Source organism: Lissotriton helveticus, chromosome 7 (genome assembly GCF_964261635.1).
Source record: "Lissotriton helveticus chromosome 7, aLisHel1.1, whole genome shotgun sequence".
Lineage (NCBI taxonomy): Eukaryota > Metazoa > Chordata > Amphibia > Caudata > Salamandridae > Lissotriton > Lissotriton helveticus.
This window is the reverse complement of record NC_136068.1, coordinates 544547823-544573943: the sequence shown is the minus strand read 5'-3', so window position 1 is coordinate 544573943 and position 26121 is coordinate 544547823. Positions and strand designations below refer to the sequence as shown.

Sequence of the window (26121 nt, the reverse complement as noted above, 5' to 3'; positions counted from 1 at the left end):
TTTAACAATGATCGACAGTGAGAATGTCCGCAGAGAGACTAATCCAACAAAAACAAAGTCTAAACCAAGAGGTAAGAAAGCAAAAAGACAGGGGAAACATGCCAAAAGATGCCAGGTCTAACACCAACATAAAGAGTTTCTGTCAGGCTGAGGACAGGTCAGCCTGACAGACACTCTTCATGTTCAAGTGAGGCAGCCAGGAGCTATTAATGTGCTAAATACATAGGCACCTGGCTGTCTGAGCAGAACTTTGTCAGGCTGAAGATGTCATAGCTTCTGTAGGCATGGCCTTTTCAGCCTGGCAAAGTGCTGGGAGGAACTCTCCCTCATTAAGAGGGGAGCATCAATAATACCTTTTAACCTGGGTGTTAGAAATAGGATTTTCTGGTTGGCTAGGGTATGCACCTAAGCAAGGCAGAACCCACCATTCTATTCAGGGTAAGGGAGTTTAGTTAACAACCCAAAATAACCCCTGCTCACCCCCTTGGTAGCTTGGCAGGGCAGTCAGGCTTATCTCAGAGGCAATGTGTAAAGCGTTTACGCAACACATACACACACACCCCGTAAGCACACCACAAACGAAACTCCACAAAGTAGTATTTAAAAATATCCTTTGTATTGCATACCAAAACACATAGACCACAATACCATAAATGAATACTTGTTTGGTCAATCACTTTCTAAAATACACGCATCTGTCAATTAGGCAAACATAACATCACTTTTAGTAGCCAATAAGCAATTAACAAAAGCGTAACTGTTAGACCATTGCAATACACACTTGAAGGTTGTTTATATCTCTTTTGCACATACAGGCTGCTCCTCTAATGAGGAAACATGGTATACTAGTTTCAGAGGAAGCAAGCAGCAAACATAGATCACAATGGGTTAACACGAATGGCAGTGGAGGAAAATGCCAGGATCATCTGGTTTGTGTTTAGCACCTCTGTGCTAAGGACCCGCACACCGTACCAGTGCGCAGGCGCTGAGAGGGGTGAATGGGACATCAGCCCGCAGTTTACTTTAAATGCGGCTAAAGCAAAATAAACCCCCCTCTCCCCCAGGGATATGTCTGTGTCACAAGGAGAGCTCCTCTCGGCGTCACAGGTGGGAAGCGCAATGCTCTGCTTTGGCCAGGGGTACGCCGGTCCTGGGTGGCTGGCTCGATGAAGGCGGGCCTCCTTTTCTGGTGAGCGGGGAGCGTCCGGCACCGCCTCGCAGGTGCTCCTTTCGGCATTGCCGGCTGCTTTGTTGGGTGGCTGCTGATGGTGCCAGGCCTATGTCGGCTCTCCCTGGTGGTTGCTGGACAACAGCCAGGAGTCCAGCTCCAGGCAGCCGTGTTAGTTGCCTGGCAATGCCGGTGGGCTTCCTTTGCAACGGTGCTGCTGCAAGCAGGCGGGCAGCAAACCCGGAATCTTCTCTGCCCTCAGGCTCCTTTCTCCAGGTGGAGGTGGCTCTGCCCAGCCTTCGGCACACTGTTTCACAAGAGGCAACTATTCTAGTCACTTCCCGGGGGTGATGCGCTGCAGGTTTTCAGCAACAGAAACGCCAGGAAAGCTCTCAAACAAGTAAAGCACAGTTGAGCTTCCACGGAAAGTAAAGCACTGGGGTTATGTTTCAAACAGGTACCCAGATATAGGTTCAGGTAGTGACCAGACCTTTCACCTATATTTCCCCTGCCATTACACTACATAAAGGTTCTTGGTATTGACCGGTTACCTAGCTACGGTACTGCTTCAATGAAGTGGGGCTTTTTCTGAAAACTAGCCTCATTCATTATGCATGAGGGTGCTTGGAATCTCAGCAGGACTACCATCTCCTGCATAATAACTATGTATAAAGGTCATTCCTTCCGTCATCCTAATCCGACATGACACAGGTAGATCCCCTGAGGGTTCCACTTTGGCTATATAAACACCATATCTTTGCTGAGGCCGAGAAAAAAGAGAAAGGACTTCCATGCTGACACACTGACGCGAGACTGAGGTTCCTGCACGTAGACACTTCAGCTCGCAGTCGTCTGACATCCAGGGTCCACAGTCTCCCGCTTCAGGTAATAGGGTTGGCTTTATTCTGGAGGAATTCTTGGCTCTACACCTACATACATGCTAGGTACACTTAGGTACATCTAGTTAGGGTTGCATCGTAGGAGTACGCATTATTACTGTCATGTATTTATATACCTGCATATATTCATTGTTTTAACACTATGGTAGGTATCTACTATCCTTTTAGTCTGTTGATGCTTACAATCATTTATGTTTCTGTCTTATGGTTGTTTCAGCTCCAATTTGAAGTAAAGCACAGGGAGGGCTCCAATTAGAAGTAAAGCACAGGGGAGCTCCACATAAATGCAAAGCCCAAGGAGGGAAGACTTTGATGTGCCTGAGACTTCCAAAAACATCAGCCCAGCACAACCAGACCCTTGGAGATTCTCTTCACAAGCAGGATAACACAGCTGGGCAAAAAGAGTCAGTCAGTCCTTTTTCTTCACCACAGACCGAAGCAGCAACTGCAGGCCAACCCACCCTTCACACAGAAAAGGCAGACCTCCTCACACAGTCCTTCCGCTCTTCTTCTTGGCATGGTCCTCTTGTTTCTTGAAGTGATCTAAAAACTTGAGGTTTTAGGTCCAGTACGTATACCCCATTTTGTCATTGTTCTCTTTGTGGCAAGGGTCCCTTAACCCAATCCAAATAAGTCCTGGCCTCCTTGGTCTAGCATGACCGCAGAGGGTGGAGACAACATTGGGAAAAGGAGTCCCAGCCTATTCAGGTGCAAGTGAAACTCCTCCCACCACTATAAAAGCAGACCAGCTCTATTCAGCCAGGCGATGAGTCACCGAGGCAAGGCAGAGAACACCTCTAGACCCGTCCCCACCCCCCTCCGTGACTGTCTCGATTTAATGCACATCCTCAGCTCCTGTCACACCAAACCCAGACAGGGAATACACAAAATGCAGAGGCACACAGGATAGTTAACCAAGAAAGTGCACACTTTCTGCAAGAGGCACTTTCAAAACACACGGGTTAAAATACACCTTTACTAAAAGGTGCATAATTAAATTCTGAGTTCAGAGAGACTATACTTCCTTTTTCTATCTTGTGCCAATGTAAAGTTATAATTGTAAGATTTTGCAAAGCAACTCCCATGTTAGCCTATGGGACAGATAGTCTTTCAATAGTGAAAAACGAAATTGGCAGTATTTCACTATCAGGACACATAACACACAGCAGCACACATCCTACCTTTCACATACACTGCACACTGACCATGGGGGTATCTTGGGTCTACCTGAGGGGTGCTTTATATGCATGGGAAGGGAAGCTTTAGGCCCAGCAAGTGGGTGCACTTGTCAGGGCAACATGACCGTTTCGAACTGTGCAAACATACACTGCAGTGGCAGGTCTGAGGTATATTTACAGGGCTACTCTTGTGGAGGGCACAATCAGTGCTGCAGCCCCACTAGAAGCATTTCATCTACAGGTCTTGGGCATACACAGCACACTGTACTAGGGACTTATCAGTAAATCAAATATGCTAATCATGGATAACCAATCAGATTCATAATTTATCCAGGAAGCACTTGCACTTTGACACTGGTCAGCAGAGGCAAAATGCCCAAAGCATCTAAACCAGCAAAAGAAAAATCCAGTGCACAGTCAAAAATTACAGGCGGTAGAGGAAAAAAGTCAGAGGAAATCATTCCAAAGATGCTAGGTCTGGGCATTTCAGTTTTCTGTTTTCAGCCCTAAAGTGCTCAGGGCCGAGTGTCTATAACTGACACATTGTTACAGGGTGGGTTGGGGTCAGCAACCCTCACTGACCCCCATCCCACTCTGTGACATATTCCACTCTGTGTGGCCTCCTCAGCCAGTCAATGAGAGAAGTTGGCAGTCTCTACCCTCCTGGAACCTCCGACACTTATGTTTTAATTTCATGATTGGTGCGTGTGTATATATATATATATATATATATGAATGTATACGTGAGTGTGTGATGTGAATTGGTGTGTGTGTGAATGTATGTATGTGAGTGTCCATGTGTCCCCCCCCTTCTAATTACCGGCCGCCACAGATAAATGCACAAGTCTATATTCCCCACTGCACCAACAAGGATTCGGTGACTCTAGTGATACAAACACATATGCAGTGATCATTAACTAACTGAGCTTTCATAAGGTTAGATTGAATTTCCCCATATTCAGTAATATTGTCTTTGTCATTTGAAGTATGCGCAATATTGTATCTGCAGTTACCTTAAGGTAAACGACCAACTAAACAGGTGCTGAATATTTTGTTCTTTTAACCACGCATTGGACCCCGCTCACATGGAACGCAGGACCCGTTACCATACTTTTTATATGCTTCCTCCACTGTTTGAGTGAAGCAAAGCACGCAAAAGAAACTTCTGAAACTGAAACGCCCTAGTTCTGAAAACGAAGAAGTAAACGTTCCCAATGCATTACATCGGGCTGTGTTTCAGGACCTGGGCGGCTCATGCACGATTCTCGACCTTGCTGAACGTGGATCTTTGAACCACGAGCAATGAAACCAAAAGAAGAGACAGCAGGAGAAAGCACTCCACGGAACAATAGAAGAAACACCTGAGACAGACAATCTCACGTAACCGCGAGTGCGGAATACAACGGTCAGCACTCACCGTGCTCTCGCTGGGACCTGCGAGACACTTTCAGAGGCTGGCTCGCAGGTGGTAAGTTAACTGCACTGGAGTAGCGGTGCACAGGAGGCGAGGTTTCATTGGTTCTCGGCCATGCTGCGGGGTGATTGGCACCGTAAGTAACTGCCCACCAACGTCACGTGTGTGTCCCGCCCTTTCCCCCCGCCGACCACTCACAGGAGACGACGCGACGCAAACGCAGCGTACAGACCGAGTGGCTCTCAAGGTACACAGTGCTCCCAGCTTCCCTACGCATGGTGTTCTGCTGCTGCCTGCAAACCGAACGCCGGTACATGGACAGAGCCCCCTGTGAACGTTCTTAACGCACGGAGGTTGCAGGCAAGTTCTGTGTTGGGTGTGAAGTACCTCTGGCAGCAAGGGAGTAAACGCAGTGCAAAGACATTCTACACTGGATGCACCTAATACAGGAGCTTTCTTGGGTAAATATGGTTACTATTAATGCATAACGAAAGAAGATCAAACACCACAAAGTTCACGAGGCTAATACACATTTCATTCTTAATACATAATTTAAAGCCCTTAAGTTTCCCATTTCCAAGCTTAAGTAGATGCTGCAGTCCAGATTTTCGACTTTTCTTTCTGATACCGAATTAGTAATGGGATATATATTGCTAGGTGTTGCATAATGGAAATATTTTTTTTACCTCAACTGGGTGAGCTACTCTGGCATAGAGCTTCTAAACTTGAGAGCTGTGATACCTTCTTTCCCAAAGAAAACTCATAATGTTCGTTTTAGTTTTCTGGCTTACATTTTATTGTTGGTTTGCTAATTACATTCTGAAAGCTTACTTGGTAATGTATTCCATCCATTTCTTACCGATGGCTTTTTGTTTTGTAACTCAAATTTGCTTACTTTCTATTTTCTGGCTTCATTTGTTTAGACTGTCGTGCTAGAGTTCATCCCTTCTGTGAAGTATAGCTCGTTTACTGTATTCTTCCTCAACTGCTCACTTTATGTAAACAGGCCTCTAAATCTTGTTCTTATCCTGTTACATTTGCTGTGCATTCATAGACGGAGAGAGGTCAAATGTCAAGCTTTGTCTTCCGAGGGACCTTGGTGTTTACATTCTTTCCCCTGACTTCAAAATGATAGAATGTATGTGACATGCTTGCATGTGAAAGCATGGGCTTTATTTTCTGCACACAACACAATTTAAATGTCTGTATATGAATTGTGGAGATATTTAAGAATATATGAGAGTTAGGAAGCACAAATAAAGCACATTTTCCTGTAATTCTTAAGTGTGGTGGAACCAAAATATTATATTCCGATCAGGACACTAGGTGATGACATTTCCACACATTATCGTTTGTGCACAGTACACTGTTATCAGTAAAACTGTATGTCTCTGCAAATGTCATTTCAATTGAAAATGTGTTGTCTCTCTAGGTAGTGCTCTACCACACCATACATACTCCACACTATGCCACTCCACTCCACTCTGTGCCCTTCTAGAGTAGTGCCTCTCCACTCTACGCCAGTCTGTTCTGCGACATGCCACTCCATTCTACACCCCTATACTCTAAGCACCTCCACTCTAAGCAACTCTACTAGATGCCACTTCATTTACTCTGTGACACTCCACACCATGCCACTCTGCGCCCCTCCACTCTTCGCACCGCCACTTGCTCTACAGCACTCCACTGGCTCTGCAACACTCCACTTGTTCTACGGCACTTTACTCTATGCCATTCCACTCCCCCCACAACACTCCTTTACATTCCACTCTACACCACTCCATTTTAAGCCACTCCACTCTCCTCTTCTCCACTAACTTTTAGTCATCTTGAACAGCAGCCGCGCTGATTTACAACTTGACTAAAACACATTGGCAAAGCCAGTAGCTCTTGCTTAGGCGAGACCTAGGCTAGTGCTTGTTGTGGCAGAAGTTATGATGTGATTGCCACCGGAATTGATATTCTTTTTATCTTCCTTGTAATCGCTGGTCCATTTCAAACTTTGTTTTGTCCCACAAACTAAAAGTATCTCCATCTCCTTAGTTTAATGTCTTCATCTACAAAAATTGGAGCATAATGATTAAATCCGCTGATGCCAATCAGACTCTATTGGCTCTTTATTTCCCAACTCCTCTCCAGTCCGTAAACGATATGAACACCTCTTCCCCCTATTTCTCCTCCTCTAACATCTCACCAAAATCTCTCTACCCCCAGACCTTCCATTTTCCCCCTAGCAGCCAGTAAACGTGCAGCACCTCTAACTCTCATGGAATATCCTTCAGGATATTTTCCAGATAACTATTTTTTTCCATTACAGTGCACTCTCCTTCCTCCCTCTCTTGGAGAAGTGGATACTGGTCTCAATATTTCATGCCCTCAGTGGGTCACATATTGTGATTCTTAATCCTTTGAAAAAGGCACTGCTATAGGAACGCCTCACAAGGTTCCTGCACTGCATGAACTCGAAATCCATGCTGTGCTGGAACTGTTGTGCATGCAAACAGGGGGGCATATGTTATGCCTCCCTGTGTGCATCCACTAGCGTAGGGGGCACAGGGTGCCCCGTAGGGCCCCTTTTGTTTCCTCTCCTTCACGATGTACATGAAGGAGGAACCTCCATGACACCACTGGCGGACAGGAAACTTGCAATATGCTTGACGGACCGGGGCATCCTGACGCTACCTCCAGGGAACGGCGTTTCCCTAGCGGCATTGGCGGTCCCAGGACGGTCCGACTCTCTCTCCCCCCCCCCCCAACTCGTAATGGGGTGGTCGGACCGTAATTTGGGCCTTAGTGATGTTTGCAGAGTGGTGGAGAAAGGGGACGTGGCCTCTGATCACCTCTCAGGAATCCCCCTGTGTGGGACTTACTGGAGGTAACAGGAGGTCTTGTTGGCCCCTAAGGACCATCAGCAGCCAAGGGGACTTAATCCCTTAACCAGCAGTGCGCCAGGAGGCACAATTGCAGAGTGCTGCAGAAAGGGGACGGGACCCCACACCCCCAAACACAGCTCCCCTTTCAGCAAGTGAGAGCAGAAATAAATGCTCTCTATTGCTGAAAGCGGAGCAGAATTGCTTTTGGATGAAAGGAGCTGCATGTTCAGCAGCTCCCTCTGTCTAAAAGCAATGCTGGTTCTGTGGGAAAAGGCCTCTGTCATTTTACAGCTCGGCATGGATGGCATTGTGCTAATCCTATTCTTAAAACTAAAGATTTAAAAACGTATCCTCTTTAGGAGGCAGACAATAACTGTTGAAGTTTGCATGCTTCTGCTGGGGAACTCTATACGTGCTTTCGCCATACATGATGACACTCTGTAGTGCCCTGTTTTCAGGTCAGCTAAGTAATCTTCCACTTGATGTTTTAGATTTCTCGGAATGTTATAGTGCCATTACTATCTCCACAAATTTGCAAATATGTATTGGGTGTTACATCATGCGTGCTGACTGCGCTTCCACAAAGGAGAGACATATAAAGGGACAATGACGAGAATTGAAACACATGCTAATTTAAAGCTTTTTCTCCACCACAAAGGCCACCTGATGAATCAGCCTAATATAACATCCTTTGAAAATAGTCACAAAATCAATTAGTGGCTGTTAAATTTTCTCAAGTCTAGCTGATGCCTCAGATGCTTTTTAAGCCATCGCTCTTCCCCAGCTGAATGTCTTGAAATGCTTATTGTGACATTACCTGCATGTTGCTTTGTCTGTTTGACCCATCGTACCAGAGTGTGGAAAGAAACTGGGCTCAGAGGTTACCTAATTAAAACCAGAGACCCATTCTAGAGAGGATAGTCTAGCAGGAATGTACCATGCCCCATTAATTGTCCTCTTTGCCATATCCGATGGGAACTTACAACATGCACTTCATAAGTTAAAGTGAGATGCTAATATTGAATTGAAGATGCACTTGTAAAGTGCTTACTACCCCTAATGATGCTTTGAAGTGTTTTTCGGCATGTAGCATGCTACGCTGGAAACCAAAGTTAGTGTAGTTGTTATTGGTGGTTATTGGGATTAGTCTTGCGCTCTCAAGGAAACCATCCCCTGCATTTACTCCAGTTTCTTTTAGTAAATTAATACATTAAGTGTATCATTAGTGGGGGCTATATGAGAAGGACATGATTAGGAAAGATAGATATATTGTAAGGTCACAGGGATAAGGTTTCAAAAAGAGATCAAGGCAGATAGTCGTGCAACTAAGAAGCGATGTACTCTGGAGATGAAGAAGGTGGAAAGAGAGGCTCATTCAAAAGACATAAAGGAGGGAAAAATCAAAGTTAAGTCAGTCAATTTTTCAGGCAGGAGTTCAGGAATATAATGGGTGAGAGTTTTTGGCTTAGCATGCAATATGTGGATGTAAAACTGTAGACAGAAACAACAGACCATCAGCTGTGAGAGATATTACAGTTTCAAATTTTGCTCTGAAGGATTTTGGCTATTAGCAGCCTTTTAAAGAGATGGCAGACACCTGTCTTGCCTCAAAAAAGCGACCCCAGTGCTTGTTGAGACATCTCTTTAATAGCAACCAACAGGGAGTGGGATATTTAAGCCCATCCCAGGACCTGTAATGATCATCCCAGTCATCACCCACCAAATCCATGAAACAAGTCATTCTCTGTTGCAATGAAAATGTTTAGATAACTCTGGCTTAAGTAGCTTGTTCTGGCAATGAAAACCTATTCCTCCCCTCTTGGAGGTGGTGCAGAGTAATCCCATGCCGACATTGCAGGGCTGTTGAAGGCCATAGTGCGCAGAATCTGTGATGATGATAGTGAAATGAATCCTGTCCCATAGGTTACCATTCAGAGTACCCTGCCCGAATAAGACTCTGATTGCTACAGCTGTGATGTGCTCACCACTGGGCTTGCATCGCTCACAGACTGTATTAGGGACCTGCCTGACCCATGAGAAGGAATTGCTCCTGTCGGTTTCATTCCTCTGACAGAAGTCTGATCTCTCATATGATGGGAAGGTTCTGAGTGTCTTCTGGACAGCAGCTACCAACCTGGGTCTTAAGGAGAGAGCAGCAAGGTGGTGGTTAGTCACTAGCGCCCACCTAGTGCAGGTAAAAATGGTCGAGAGGTGCCACACATTACACAGCCTTTAGGAACTGCTAACATTAAGTCTTTCAAATCTGTCCCGGAAGTTTAAATAAACTGCATGTTATTCATACAATATACACATTAACAGGGCAAAGTGCAATTTCCTTAAGTGCATTACTCTATAAAAAGAATTTAAACTCCAAATATAAGAATAAAAAACAAGCATGAAAAATATGCAAGAGGTGTGAGCAGACAGAGCAGCAAAGAGAGGTTGAACGTAAACAGGATGTGGGTATTGAAGCATGGACTTACAAGAACCTGATCAAGAGAGACCAGATGTTTTACTGTTTTCTCCCCAAAGTTCATGGAAGTTTTAAACTTCTGTTAATGTTAATATTTTTGTAGGATTTTGAAGTAAAGAAGAATTCTCCGACTTTTGTTATGTTATGTTATGTTAATGTGAGTTCTCCTGTGCTTCCCGACAAGACAGGGTGTTTTCTGTTGAAAGCTACATCAAGCTTTTAAGTAGTTAGTACAAGAACAGGTTTGCATTTCCAGGTTTTGAGCAGGTTATGACTGCTCCAGATTATTAATGGACATTGACCTAATTTTCAATGGTACAAAAACTACTTTATATGAATTGTTAATGTTAGGAGTGATTACTAAGGTTACATATAACATTTCAGTGCAAATAGCCTTACTCCTATTAATTGTTAGTGTATGTCTTTTGTTGAATAGAAGCTGTTCATTTACAACACCTTTAAAGGCAAAGTGATTACAATCTAAATGTATGTATTTTTCTTGCAGGTAAAAGTGCTGGTGAATGGTGTGCATACAATATGGTACGTTTTTCTGTTTGGTTTGAATGTTGTATCTGTCTGTAGTAAATTTGGAATACTTGTAATTTAGAGAACGACTGAATTCTCCAATATAACTATATTGAGAAATTTGTCCCAGAATTTGGCATTTCTTTTCTGTGGAGAGCAATATTACTGTGCATGTGCTGCCAGAGCACTGTCAATAGGTTTACAGTTGGGGTACAGGGCAGTCAGACCCCCAGGATATTGCGGCATGGTTTAGGAAATTTAGCTTCACAAATATGGAAATTTAGCAGCACAAATATGGATATTTAGCGGCATTTGTGCAGCACTTTATTTTACTCTTAATCCTTCCTGAAATCAATGGCAACTGTTTTAGCAGAGTATTCCACTTTGAAATAGGCATGTTTAAAGTGTCTAGCTCCAGTCCTAACCTCGTATGAGGGAGCTGTATTTCTAAATGTAATTTTTTAAGTAGACCTCTCTGAGTGAAGTCTAGTTTCTGTGAGTTCATCCAAAGCAATCTAGGAAAGTGTTTAAGTAACACTTGGGTGTGGCATATGCTTCACTGAAAAATTAGAAGCGATATCAGACCTATTAAGCGAAGCCTCCATGACATCATGCAGGCTGGAATTTTCTGATAAAACTTAGATGTCGATGCAATTGAAGCCAAAATAGTGCTAACCTTAGGAGTTAGAGGAAAATCTTTGTCAAAATCTCTGACCTATTATCACTTGTTCAAGAATGGCAGATTTATCTGGACCTTTCCACTGTTTATATAAAATTTCCTTTGACATCGTGGGGAATCAGGTCACCCACATCATAACGCATATATTGTGAATAAAACCCCTCTTCTTGTCGGCCTTTGCCTTTAAACCCCAGGGTTTCTCTGATGTGAAACAATAATTCTTGCAATTGAGAGCCTCACATATATTTTCCCTTTTGATCCTTTTCAAAATCATCATCATCGTCTTGATCTTTAGAGCTCTTTGCTCTGGGTTCTGCCATTGCAGAATCAATCGCCTTTTTAGGCCAAGTCTAGAGTCAGCGTGCATGCACTGCTCTGCGAGACCTGGAGTATGTAATAGAAGCCCCGCCCACTCTCCGCTCATATTTGTCATTGGCTTGTGTCATTGTCCTTCGGGAATGATTGCTTCGGATTCGTAAATAGGCTTGTTAGTCCCTCCTTAGTACTGCCTTACGGTTAGCAGAGCAGAAAGGGAACTACATTGAAATATAAGCTTTGCAGAATCTCATGGTAACCACTCTTTGCAGGGAGCTGAGTGTACTGTGACACCTCTAGGTAAGCGTGAGCAGGAACTACTCTGCCTCAGTCTACACATGGAAATTGGGTGACCAAAAGTTGACCTGGAATCTAAAGGTACGATAGTGAGCTTAAGCCTCAGAATTTGACTCAGGCAGGGGACCGAAGAGTGGAAATGGGAATATTGGCAAGTGGCTAGTTTAGGGACCAGTTGATGGTGAGTAAGAACCTCAAGGCCTTAGGATGTGCAGCACCCATGGGTCCTTCTGGGCGAACAGAAGCTTGCATACTAGAAGATGAGTGTGAACCTCTGAGGTCATGTTGGTCAGTGGGAAGTAAGATCCCTAAGGAGGTCCAGGAGTTTTAGGGCCTGACAGAAAATGCAGAGATCTAAGAGAGACCTAGGGCGTGAGGATCCAAGAGTGAGCAACAGATTCACAGACCGGAGTGTGAGAAGATTTATTAACCTAAAATTTACATTTGTGGTGATAAAAGTCGACTTTGTGAGATAAAAAAGAATAAGTTAAACACCATACAACTTAAAAATTCATAGGGATCACTTTGTGTGACTTAATATGCACAGGGATCACTTTGACAGACTACTTGAGTATGGTTAATTCACTGCCTTGTTATGTTGTACAGTTTTATATGTAGTACATTAGTACTGTTTACAAGGTCTCTATGTGCCTTCCACTGTCTCAGCGTATACAGAGCCAACTCCTAGTTTTCGTTTTCCCTTGGAGGTACAATATTGGACTGTAATGGGCCCCTTTCAACCTCAGTTGTGTGCATCTGTATTCCCAGTTGCCACCTTCAAACCCCTGCTGAGTATCTGGACTCCTGGTTGCCACTTTCCAACCCCTGTTGTGTGAACCTGTACTCCCAGTTGCCATCTTCCAGCTCTTGTTGTTTGTATCTGTACTCCCAATATTCACTCTCCAATCCCTCTTGTGTGTGTTTGTGCTCCCAGTTGCTACCTTACAACCCCTGTTGTGTGTGTCTGTCCTACCAGTTACCACTCTTGTGGGTATCTGTACTCCCAGTTGCCACTTTTCAACTCCTGTTGTGTGTATCTGTACTCCTAGGTTCCACCTTCCTACCCGTTGTGTGTATCTGTAATTCTAATTGCCACCTTCCAACCCCTCTTGCTTGTGCATGTTCTCTCGGTTACCACCTTCCAACCACTGTTGTGTGTATCTGACCCCCACCCCCCCAAGTCTACCTGCCTGGGGAAGGAGTAGTGAGTGACTGCATCTTGTTGAGATCCAGGCCCCCCAGGCTATATGTAGTTGGTACTCAGTCCCCACGTGGTGAGTCTGTAGCTCTCTCTCTTCATGAGGGAGTCAGCATCTCCCTCTCCCAGAGTCCCTCTCTCTGTTTGTGTCTGTGTTTCTCGGTCTCCATGTTGGTGTTTTCTGCCCAGCATGCGTCCATGTCTCCCACTTCTGATGTTAGCGTGCTAACCTTCCTGTTTCCGTATTGGCTTGTCTAGAGCTTGTACTACTGAGGTGTCATCAGGTACTACCAGAGAGTTTGGCTCTGTCCCTGTGTCCATGGTTCACTGGCCAGTGCCATTGGACGTGTCCTTCTCTCGTTGTCCCACTCTCCTCCTGTCCCAATTACATTTCCCCATCTCTCTGTTTCTGAGTGCGTGTCTTCCTGCCTCAGTGCCATTCTCCCTGCCCCATGAAAGTGACTTCCCAGTCCTAGATGCTGTGTCTTCCTATCCCAGGTTCGGAGGCTCTGTTTTCCTACCCCAAGGTCTGTCTTCGAGTTCTAGGCCTGAGTGTCGCTCTGCCCTATTCCACCGTGTCTATCTCCTAGTCCTAGTGTCAGCATCCCTGTACACCCTGGATATTGTGGCATGGATCACATTTTCCAAATTTCGCTGGCAGTTTTGTAAAAATCGCAGCATTTTTACAAAACTGCCAATTTCGCGATTATATTTGCAAACCTCGAAATCGTGAAATCCTGGAGGGTCTGGGCAGTGATATATTTATTTACAAAAGAGGGCCAGCGTTTTTTTTGTGTTTTTATTTTTTATATATTTATTATTATTTCTGAGCTCATTCATCGTTATACCAAGTTTCATGTCAAATTAGCATTTATTGGCTGGGCTGGAAGTCAACAAGACCAAGTCAGTTGGGGCAGTTATCTAAATTATGTTGACTGTGGTATGCACCTGATCTGCTATGGGGTGAGCTACAGAGGCGAGGGCCGGTTACCCTGGAAGAGCAGTTTCCAAAAACTGTAATTTTGTGTGTAGAGAGCTATTAACATGGTTATGCTGGCAACTGCAGTGCTCTAAGACAATTACGTACGCTTATAGAAAGAATCTATGATTTTTTGTTTTTGATAATGCCCATAACCTGAAACATTGTAGCAGCACCTTCGCGGTGACATCTTAGCCAGCTTGTATGGACATTGCCAATGTTGGCTATTGGTTGGGAAATAAAGTGACAGCGAGCTGAAAACTATCACTTTCCTCAAAGTGCTATGTGAGCAGTAAACCCCACTTCGTAGGTCGAGGTAAGTAATGATCTATTTATCTTGTCGTCATAGCTGTGGGTAGCATTGCAAGATTTCCTTCTGCTCCTCAGCTTTCTCCTGATTTCCACATTTTCTTTCCCTCTTCAGGCAGTAACTCTACACACTGACCTTGGTGATATTAAAATAGAGGTTTTCTGTGAGCGTGCGCCCAAGGCATGTGAGGTAAGGAATTGACAGAAAGGTAAAAATGACAGAAAACTGTTAATTGCACTGCTATACCCTGGCGACACTTTAGTCACAATTGATTATAGGTTAAATTTCTACATTCGGCTACGTAAAATTTGGAGTCCCATTCATTTTTACATCACAGCTACTAAACTTTTAAGACCCAAAGCTTCATATTTATAAATGCAAACCTTTTACCCTTTTTTACCCCCTCCCCAACCCTTCTCAATCCAAATAAGTGACTAACAGATCCACCACTCAATCTACTTCATATTTCACTATACTAATTTTCAACACTAATCCTTTATGGGTTCCGGAGTAGCTGGCTACTCGCCAGAAAAGTGCTTCAACACCCCATCAGGGGTAACAGGCGCTATATGATAGCAAACCTTTCTTTCCCTTCTATCCCTCCACTATCCTTCTCACTCCGAATAACTGACTAATATCGACCACTCAAATTACTTTCATATTTCGCCATGCTAATTCACCACTAATCCTTTATGGGTTTCCGGAGTAGCGTGCTACTCACCAAAAAAAAAGAAGCGCTTCAACACCCCATCAGGGGTAAGAAGCGTATAAATACAAACCTTTTTTCTCTTCTATCCTTCTGAATCAAAATAACTGCCTAACATATCCTCCACTTAAATTGTACTTGCATGTTTCAGTATACTAATTCAACACTAATCCTCTATGGGTCCCGGAGTAGCGTGCTACTCGCCGAAAAGCGCTTCAATGCCTCGTCTGGGGAAGTAAGCGCTATACAAATGCCATTAAAATACAATACAATATTTACCTTCTTCTTTTACAACTTCTTTTGTCAGTTTACTGCCTTTGCCCTTAAAAGCCCCAGCAAACACATGTTGACATCCAATGCTTCCTCCACCTGGCCCTTCATTGGCAGAAATTCTTGATTTCACATTGTAGAGGCTATTTTAATGACCTCTACCAAAAGTTGACTGAAGTCTGATCTGCTTTCCCACTCTCTGTTACGAGTTGGAAGCTTGTGATAGATTGGCGGCTCTGACATCAATTGAAATGTCAGCCTGACACTAAATTTGTGTTTTCAGGCGACTAACAGTTTTAACAGCATCATATCTGTGCCAGACTGCCATGTAAACAATGGCACATTTGCTTAGATTACACAGAAAATTCTGAAAGAATCCCCAAAGTCCAGAAAGCCAACGTCCAAAATGCAGAATGTTTAAGTTTCCAGGACCCACATTTGTTCCCTAGCAACATCAAGGGGCGGAGTCATAGTGGCTGAAGGGGGGCAGAACTTGCACCGCATTGCCACATAACCAAAAGCTGTTCCTCCTGTGTGCTGTGCTCTACCTTCCAGCAGCTATATTCTGGTTAGTGACAGGTGGTACACTGGCCCTACCTTTGTTCATTTAACATTTGGAGTCCTGTCATTAAAATGTTGTTTTCGTTCAACATATTCCATTTGAGTCATGAAATAATAGCATTTGCAAAGCACTTAACAAAAGTATGGTATGCATCCTTGCAATACCATTCCACTTACATCCCAGGTACCTACACCAAGTGTGTGGGATGCTTGGCATGAATATTTTCATTTCTGTTTTGAAGAAGTCTGTGATAAACAATCACAAATGATACCGATTTTTAGCATTGCTCTGAAATAATGTGATAAGAAATGGTTACTGTATTTGGATAAACAAGATCCAGAACCTTCCGCTGCCAAACCGGCGTGTATTTGGCCATACTGAATTTTTACCAGTATATGTTTGTTCACATTTTGGATTATGGTTTTAAATAGTGCTACCCATTTCACGTACTCACTTGTCCTCAAATATTTTCCTAAATCTTTTTCATCACAGTCCACCAGCCATTTCAACCATGGCTGTGGCACATCCACAGCTCTGTCCTTAAAGGTATGATGGAAAAGGCATTTGGTAAAAATTGCTGTCCTGAAGGCAGCTATCCCTGCTCCCATGGACAATCCTGGAACCTCCCTTGTCACTTAGTCGTTTCCTGCACTACTGCCCAGCCACACCCACCTACTTACTACCATTACGCCCTTAATTAAACTTCTTCAGCTATAAATGTAAAATGTAAATGTAGTGGTACTTGTATAGCGTCTAATCACCCATGAGGCATCTCGGTGCATGTACGAATACCGCTGAGGAACCCTTCCTAGCCTTTCCCTGTGAAGTGCCCACTCCCGGGCACCCCCAAGGTGAAGCCAGGCATCCTAGCGTTGTTGGGGCCGTTGTGGAGATTAAGCAAGCTATTGCCCAGAGTTGCAGAGTGGGACCCATGATTAGAATAGGCAAAGAGGCAAGAATTATCAGGTCTGAGGAAGTTGAGCCCAGGACCCGCCGAGGCGGGAATTGAACCCTGGTCCCGGGCTAGACCTCTGCATCAGGGTCTGCCGCTCTAACCATTGAGCCACACTTCTCCATAATAATAGCCCCAATGAGCTTTCCCCCTCCATTCCCTTGTCCATCGGGTATTAACCTTATCATTGCATGTGGTGTATAATGAAGTGTTGAATAATATTTTGAGAATAGGCAGCTGTCTGTGCTGGTACCTTCCCTTTTATACAGGGCTGTTTCCAATTTAGTTATGAGTATGCCAAGAGCCAGGTTTTCAGTGGTAGTTGGAATTCAAGCTGGTTGAAAGTTACTCTTGTAGAACGTAAGTTCTATATCCAGGCCATCTTAGCTAAAAAGGAGTTCCCTTCAGTCCAAGATGTATTGAAGGAAGGGCCAGTTGGCAGTGGATCAGCCTAGATTGAAGCACTATAGCCTTTTTGCGGGTACAGTGCTTTTATTGGAAGAGAGGGCCTGAACCTTACAGAGCACAGTAAACTATCCACATAGTTTTTAAAGTCAAATGCTTAGACATGTGCAGCCATTCTAGAGGCTGAAGAGCAGATAACATGCGATATCTGATATTATGAAGGATTTCTCTCTCAGCAGGCAGCAGCTGTGTTCTGCATTCTCTTTAAATAGGCCAGAATCCATTCTTCTCAGTCACTACTGGGCTCTGACAAGGTGACCTCTCCGCTGCTCCCTTAAACTGTGCATTCAACTATTTGCTGCTGTGTCGGTCTTGCTTTTCTGGTAATCTCTATAGTTGAGTCAGTATTATCAAGACTGCCTCAAGAAGACCTGGAATGACACATGTTTACAAGCAGGAGAAGGAAAACCTCTCAAGGCCAACTCCATTCTGACAGTTGTTTGCATTTCTCATAGTTGGAGGATCCGCACCCATTCATTGATGATAGTTGGGTTTTCACAGCCACCCCCCACCCCCTTTCTTGTTTGAGTGGCTGTGAGCTGTGTCTTGCCTTATACAGATCATGGTTGGCCGAGTTCTCCTCTTGCTTAAAGTTTCTGGCTACTAGCCTTTTCTATTGCTATTGCTTACTTCCACTTGTTGCATATTAGGGTACTAGATCTAAGTTTTGTAAAGGTTTATATCTATTTACTTGTTAGTATTTTCGAAAAGCTGCCACCCTCTTTATTCTTACTTATGATCTATTATTAGGTCAAATCCTTTTACTGAAACTCATTTGTAAACGCCATCTTTCTCACCATTTATATGGCAAATGTGCTTTGTTACTGCTTATGTAACAATGTCTCAACCGGTAATCATTTCAAAAGACAAATTAAGGGAAGGATTAATCATGAAGAGAAATGCACAAAGGGAGACCACAAGAGATTTTGTAAGAACCAGGAGGTATCTTATTTGCAAGTAGTTATTTTCACTTGTATGGTGGACCTCAATTCCTTGTATTCCTTGCGGCGCTCACACAGTTTTTTTCACTTCATTGTGTCACTGCGCCGATCAGTATCACAAGCACGTACAGTGCACACCCACCTTTTGGGTTACTTCTGCATACATTGTACTGAAGTGCTGATATAACTACTTGCAAATAAGATACCTCCTGTTTCTTACAAAATCTCTTGTGGTCTCCCTTTGTGAATTTCTCTGCATTATTAATTCTTCCGTTTTCTTGTCTTCTGAACGGATTACTGGTTGAGACATTGTTTTTTGGTTACATACTCCACCTGCGTCTTGACTGGGTTAACGGGTAAACTCCTGTTGTTTTGATTCTTTGTAACTGCTTATGACCTATTCCTTCGACGATTCCCTCTTGATATGGCATCTCTTTCTCTGTCCAAGATAAAATGTGGGCTCTGAAAGCGAGTCTCAAACATAAGTTAAAACTTTGGTTCAGCAGCATCAAGAACAACTAAACATGCACACAAACACTGACATCTCTAGACCGGCGCTTTTACTTAAGAGTTCACAAAGAGGGTAGCCTCTTCAACCTAAACAAGAGATGTATGCAATCTTGAGTTTATTTTAATGAAAGTTAATTAAAGGTTTTATGTGCAAATGATCAAGCACAGATTTTACGTGTTCGGTATAATTAATCTTCAGTTGTACACTATTTAACATTCCAGTAAATATAGGTTGTCTAATGTACATATACTATAGGAACAGAAACTCCATGATTAGTTACCTTTCTTTACCAGATATAGGAGCTCTGAGCCATGTAGCAGATCAGAAATTAGTCTGCAAGGAGTTTGTAAATGAGGAGAGTACTTCTGCTGACTACTGGTACTGGTACTTTCATACTTCTCCTTATGAGAGCATTCTATGCACTCTTAAGCACATCTCTCAACAATCCTCTGCTGTTAGGCTGCTCACTTCTAGAGCAATGCGGTCGAACCCTAACTCACCCCACACCCATTTAATATGTTTGTCTGTTTGTCACTAGGCTTCATCAGCTGTCCTCCCTAAACCCAGTATTTTATGAAACCCTGGTTTCCTCTGTTGTAGTAAATTAAGGCATATGAAGCAATCCGGTACATGATTAGCTGTTTTAATTAACATTTTGCAAATTGCTGCTACTGCTTATATAATATTTCCCACCAATGGCATTGAAATGATACATTGGATATAATCCAATCTTTGCTGAGCCAAGAGGGCCATGGTCATGTACATTGGATCAAGTATGGGAAGAGGATATATTTCAAAGGGACCAAGATGAATCATGTCCAGGATGATGACATCAAGGAGCTAGAATGCCTTGATTGTAACCATAAGAGCCATACTATGTCCACTACATGTTAGACTTCTTTGCATTTGAAGATCGCCAAAAGGGTAAGACCTCTTATAGGGTAATGACTTTCGCACAATTAACTACAATGATATTTTTCAGATGGACCTCTCTTCCCAGCCATATGCAAGTTCATCTTTAAGAAACTGGTTGCCATGCCTACACCAGAAGGCCTGTTGCTGGCAGAAAATCATGCCAAAAATAATGCTGTACTTTTTAGTTTGCCTCAAGTTGCAGAAGTAGACCTCTCCTTTGATTTATATGTGAAGGATTCTGCTCTGAACCGCTTGTAGTATATAAACTTTTCACTTAACGTTTATTTTGCCGTGCCAAATCGTATTTCCTCCCAACCTTCATCAGATCTCTAGGAGATTGTAGTATAATTTACAAAACCATTATGACCAGCACCCCTGCTTATCTTGTGGACAAGCACACCATCCCTAGTGATTCCCGGCATACCCATAGCCAGGATACCATCAAACTGTAGACTAAGAAATGTAAGGAATTTAAGCAAGGCAGCAGGCGTTTTCCATCTATGACCCCAAGCACACTGGATCTGGAACAACCTCTCCATTTCAATCAGGGCCACTCCAGTGCCTCCCCAAAATAGAAAGGAGTTGAAGACTCGCCTCTTTAAAAAACACTGTATCACAATACATCAACTGCCTACAACCTAGCTTTTCTCTGCTATCACTCACTGACTTTATGCTTGTCTTTGATCATGTACAGCGCTCCACTGTCTTTTGGCTAGGTTTGCGCTATGGAAATACCATATACATATACATACATACATATATACAGCAGTCTGTGTAATAATTCAACAATATTTTCATCACCGCAAATTACTTTATATCTTCAGTCTTTTATGATTAAGAATACCAGGATGACCTCTCAGACTTCCTTACATGTCTTCCACTCCTGTCAACCCACGTTTCATCGAACATTTCTTCCAATATTTTGTCTTCCTACCTCAGGCTCTCCTCAATCAAATTTTGCCCAAGAGGATTTTCCCTCCATGGCTGTCATTTGACAGGATAATTAACCACTTACAGATTAATCTCTGGTGATTTTTAGAGAGAACAATGTTGAGTTTCTATTTTTCCATAGTTTTTTTCATAAACGCCCATTTATTTTAATAAATCAGATAATCCCGATTTCTCTTTATTTTTGAGTATTTTTTTAACATGGGTTACCACTATTTCCACCGCATTTTGTCTTTCATTTCTTTCTTTCTCACTCTTACTTTCTCTTACTCTTACTTAATTATGTAAAGATTTTTATATCCAGAGGTAATTAAACTGTGATAAACATGCCAACATCCTCCACATTTAAGAAACCATGGACACAAGGGCTCTGAGAAACTGGTGTATTCCGTATATTCACACGGACTTAAGTAAATAGTCACCAAGCTGCTCACTTATTCTTTGTAAATGGGTGAAGCACAAAGTTTCTCTTTGAGAGAAATAAAATATGGAACAACAAGCAGTTATTTTTTTTAAATGTGGAAAAAAGAAATGCTGGTGAAAATATGTTCTACTGCAGGGATGAGAGAAATATGGGCACAAATTGAATGCAGGTAGATGGCTAAAGACCAAAAAATTGTTTAATTCTTGAAGGAACACAATTGCTGATAAATCCAGGTTAGTTGTATTATAGTAAAGAAAACTGTGCACGGAGGCACTGCAATAAGAGTATTGGAGTAAGGAATCCCACTTGAATTGTATATGATTAACTATGGTTCCCTTCGGCAAAAGCTTCAAAAGAGCTAAAAAACACCTTGTAGCAATTTCCACATGTGATTGGTTTCCTGCCAGTGGAATGTGCATACTAAAGTATGCAAAACAAGTATGGATGGAATGCTTGAATTAATCTCAGCCTCTGAAAATTACTCCGGGCCGCATCCCAGTCCATCGTTATTTTGCACACCATGTCAATTTGGACCCAGCCATATGCAACTCAGTCTTGGCCCTACTTCAATGGGAATAGTCCAGCTTGCACTGCCAAGCTAGAGCCTCCCTGAACTGGATTACAAGCAACCCAGGACCGGTTTTGCCCTAGTTAGGGCTCATCAGCTAGGTTTAGCTTCGATCCACTGACAGTGTGCACCAGCCCCACATCTGGGTATACCCGTCCCATTTAAGGCAACACACTAAAGTATACTTCAAGTCAGAGATTCCAATTGCCGACTTTGGAGGATTCCATTACCGTGTGGAGTAGCTGGAGGTCCCCATTTCCTCTGGACCCTGTTGCTTTGTGGAGAGACTGTGCTGAGCGGTTCTGAGAGGAGAGAGAAGCGGAGACCGGGACTGCGAGGACCAGCATTCAGCTGAACACCCACAGCTGGTTCCTCTTCCCGGCCAAGCCGCGCCCCCTATTACGTATAAGATCGGCTGACCATCGCGGGACGTGCGCGGGACTAAGCCCGGGGCTAAGCCCGGGCAAAGGGCGGGCCGTTTGAGGCCGTTAGAGGTCGGTAGAGACCGTACCGGGCCACCTCCCTTTCAACCTTTCCTGGAATTTATTGCTTCTTATTGTGCCCGAGGATGACTACGATGGAAACAAGGAGCAAAAGTACGCAGGCGGCTACTGGAGCCAATAAAGGTACTTTGGACAATTATTTTGTCAAAGCGGGGTCACTATTGATCGACGAAATTACAATACTTGAGGCGCATTTCCCAAGAAATTGACTGGGTGAGAAGGTCTTCTTTGGGCCCCCTTGCACAAGCCATGACCCCAACTAACATACCCCCTTGCACTGAGCAAACTGGCACTACCAATGGGGCGACTGGAAATAGCGAGCATAATATGGCTCTAGACTTGACCATCTCCAGCTCCCACATCAGTTCAAAGGAAGCAAGTGATTTTGATGACCCGAGTCTGTTAAACCTCCCAATAGTCCAACTCCAGCCAGCCCAAACTTCCAACCTCGAACATGACTTAGTCGTGGTAAATACAAATGATAGAGCTACACTGCAGGGGTTAAGGGAAGGAGCAGTACCCAAAGTGATAAATAGGGCTCAGAAAAGTGGTGGGAGGAAGACAAAAACATCAAAGAAAAATCCCAACCCGTAGATAAATAGTCCTGGACCAAGCATAATGGGGATTACACCTACTGAGGGAGCTGAGGCAATCCTATCAGAGACTCAGACCGCTGTGTCTCTAGAACATACCACTATTACTCCCCATGACACCTCGGGCGAAGATATTACTTTGGCCGACATAGGATCACTTTTGAGAACCCTATTGTGTCCTTTAGAAGCACGGCTTATTAAAATGGAAGCCAGGCTAGTGAACATTGAGAAATTTACGGCCCTATTAGCCGATAATCCCAAAAACGACAGTAAAATAGAGGACAAAGGTGGCAGATCAGGGACAGTGACTAAGACTAATACTAAGAGCGGTGCCCCAGCCAACAGTAAGACGGAGAAAAGCACAGGTCCTTTAGTACACCAGGGTAAATCAACTGCCCCCTCAAATAAGATCATGCAACCTAGTACTAGCATAGCAACTCCCAACCACCCCAGGTCCCCCCTCCCAAAACCCCTTCTAATCAGCCTAAGGCTAACATTCCTGCCTCTAGCCTACCCCAAAAAGCAGCTACACTGGCAGACGAGGCTCTAGTGGAAAAAAAAAAAGCCAAGAGTAGTGCACTTGCCGCCAGAGGCCAGCTAGTACACAGTAATCTTAGCGGGGGTGCCAGAGTTAAAAACAGCGCTGATAGAATCCACCGCCTCTCTTAAGAACAAGGCGTTGGACTGGCTATCCAAGTACAGACCTCTACCGCAGGGTATAACTAGTGATGTCCTTATGGTAAGAAGGGTACCATGGGTGGGCACTACTAGAAAAACTATCAAAGGAGATTGTGTCCTGGTCAGCTTCAGAGACCCCATGACCGTTTCTCATATTTGTGGCTGGCATTATGAGGATCAGGGAACCAATATCCAGTCCCTACCTCTATCCTTTTTCTACCCCCGGCTGCCGTATACCTATGAGGGATGGGGGAGTCCCCCTGAGGCAGGCGGAAGAGGAGACTTTTACTATCCTAGTCGCCACCAACAGGTGTATTATCTTCCAAACACCGAAGAAGAGGGATGGGAAATTTGTCAAAGAGGGGGAGGCGGTTGGAAGAGAAGAGAGAGAGTTGATTTTCGCCACCCCAGATTACAACATCATACATATCCCCCCCTGTCTAATAGGTACAGCTACTTGGATATGATAGATTGACAGCCCAGGCAGATTGCCACCGGGGATAGCTCGTATCTCAGGGAGGGTGCGGAGGCAGATCTTATTCTCCCTGGACACACATCTGTCCCAATGTTAGATTTGGGCCAGTCTGTCGAGAAAAGTCGAACTAATGCAGACACCCCCCCTATAAACTCAGAGATAAGGGTTCCTAGGGATTCTCGGTCCCCTAGTGGTGATCGGACTCCCGTGGTAACATTTGTGGCTAACTCAAGTAACCACGTTATGTCCCCAAAACTGGTCCCGACTTCAAAACCACCACTCTTGAAGCTAATTTCATGGAATGTGGCTGGCCTAGGTAACAAGCTAGATCTACAGGAATGGACCGCTTTTGTGGATACCGGGGATGTATGTATGTTCCAGGAGACCTGGGCGAGGGAAGAATATTCCCGACGGGGTTACCTGGCATTTTCCATTCCCGCAAAATGGGCGGGAAGGGGCCGTCCCTCTGGCGGACTTACAACTTGGGTGGCGACCCATTTGGGCTGTCAGGCGGTACGTCTCCCACTGGCATCCGAGGACATACTAGTGGTTTTGTTGGTATGGCCTAGCTCAGCAAGACTTGCCGTAATAAATGTTTATTCAAGGCCGGTCAACATTACACGTGAATCACCTACCATTGAGGAATTATCGGTTTACCTCAGTGAAATTCCAAGGGGCACCCCATTTTTGGTTGGAGGGGACTTGAATTCACAGTTCGAGCCCCTAGCAGGCCTCTTGGAGGGTTTTTCCATGGAAGAGGATGGTAGGTGGGCAGTTCCCCCAGTAGTGGCACCTCCTCCCAGAGCTTGGACACCTCTAGCCTTACAGATTACTGCTCTGACCCTTAACCACGGAGTTAGAGCCTGCAATGGGCGTATCAAATCTGATATACCGAGCAGATACACCTACAACAGAGTGGGAAGGGAGTCCCGCTTGGACTATGTTCTTGTACAACTTTCCGAATGGTCGCATATCATTGACTTTAGGGTAACAGAAAGAGCTGACAGCGATCACAATGCTCTAGAACTAGATTTTGTCCACCCTGGTATGGAGGTCAGTGATCAAAGCATGGCGGTGACCAAACCTGAGCTTCTCCTTGAAAACAACAGAAGGAGAATTAGGTGGGAAAAACTAGTTGCTAGCCGAGAGAAGCTCCCAAAGCTCTATGCTGGAATAATTCCAATCTTGGGAAAAGTGGGCGTCTTAACTGACGAAATTTGTAATGAGGACACGCACAAATTAATATATCTGGCTCATGAGGATCTTATTAGGACCATGGCGGATGATCTCTTTACCAAAGCCCAATGTAAAAGGGGGGACCAAATTGCAAGTCCTCATGGTACAATGCCGCATGCCGTAAGGCAAAGGGAGAACTCCTCTTGTGTATTAAGGAGGGCAAAGGCAGAGGGGAGACTCAGGCTTGCAGACGGGCGTACAAGAAACTGGTCGCCCAGGCAAAGATTGAATGGGAGGAGGGCCAGTGGGAGGAACTCTCTAGCTCCCTAGCTACCAGGGACTATCGCAAGTTTTGGCGAATTGTCAATGGGGGCTCTGGGAACTTACTTTCAGCAATTGAACCAAATATTGCAGCAGGGGTGTGGCAGGCGCACTTTCAGTCGCTTTACACTTTGGATGTTGGGGACACTTGCAATCCACTCCCAAGTACGCCCACCCACTGTAGGGGCGATTTGTTTACACTTAAGGAGGTGCGAGCAGCCATTGTGGGACTGGCATCTGGTAAGGCCCCCGGATTGGATGGTCTCCCAGGTGACCTGTTCAAACAGGAACCTGATGTTTGGGCCCCCTATCTTGTCACAATATTCAATGCTGTCCTGTTGGGCATGGAGATTCCTAGTACTTGGCTGGGGGCAGAGGTGGTTCCTATATTTAAGAAGGGCTCGCCTCTGCTCCCAGCCAACTACAGGCCCATTAGCTTAATAGACTTGTCCCAGAAGCTTTTTGGTAGGATTGTGCTGGATCGCCTTCAGGCCTGGTTGGAAGAAACTGACACTCTTAGTCCCTACCAGGCAGGATTTAGAAAGGGGGTGTCCACAGTAGATCAGATTTTCCGCCTAAACCTCATCTATTGGAGGACGGCGCTATTCGAGGGGGGCAGCTTGTACACGGTTTTCGTGGACTTGCGAGCCGCCTTCGATTTGGTGCCCAGAATGAAACTGTGGAGTGTACTTGCTGAGTTGGGGGTTCCACCTGATATCCTTGAAATTTTACAGAGACTCCATCGGAACAACTTTGCACGTGTCAGGTGTGGAAGAAATGGCGAATTAACAGACAGATTCCCCAT

At 44.3% G+C, this 26121-nt stretch overlaps 2 protein-coding genes across 6 annotated transcripts in view; one reads left to right on the top strand and one right to left on the bottom strand.

Annotated features, from left to right (window-relative positions):
* Positions 1 to 4819, bottom strand: part of NIF3L1 (NGG1 interacting factor 3 like 1) — a 138947-nt gene extending 134128 nt beyond the window's left edge. The window contains exon 1 of one of the 2 annotated variants that reach the window (XM_078652611.1): positions 4663 to 4819. The gene's annotated coding sequence lies outside the window, so the exon portion shown is untranslated. The remainder of the gene's footprint in view (positions 1 to 4662) is intronic. The other variant, XM_078652610.1, reaches the window with a different exon arrangement.
* Positions 4820 to 4897: 78 nt separating this feature from the next.
* The window catches only part of PPIL3 (peptidylprolyl isomerase like 3), a 68554-nt gene continuing 47330 nt past the window's right edge, over positions 4898 to 26121 (top strand). Inside the window, exons 1-3 of one of the 4 annotated variants that reach the window (XM_078652612.1) lie at positions 4898 to 5120; positions 10511 to 10545; positions 14423 to 14497. In XM_078652612.1, coding sequence (XP_078508738.1) covers positions 10543 to 10545; positions 14423 to 14497 — 78 coding nt within the window. In that variant the 5' untranslated portion in view covers positions 4898 to 5120; positions 10511 to 10542. The remainder of the gene's footprint in view (positions 5121 to 10510; positions 10546 to 14422; positions 14498 to 26121) is intronic. The other 3 variants (XM_078652613.1, XM_078652614.1, XM_078652615.1) reach the window with 3 other exon arrangements.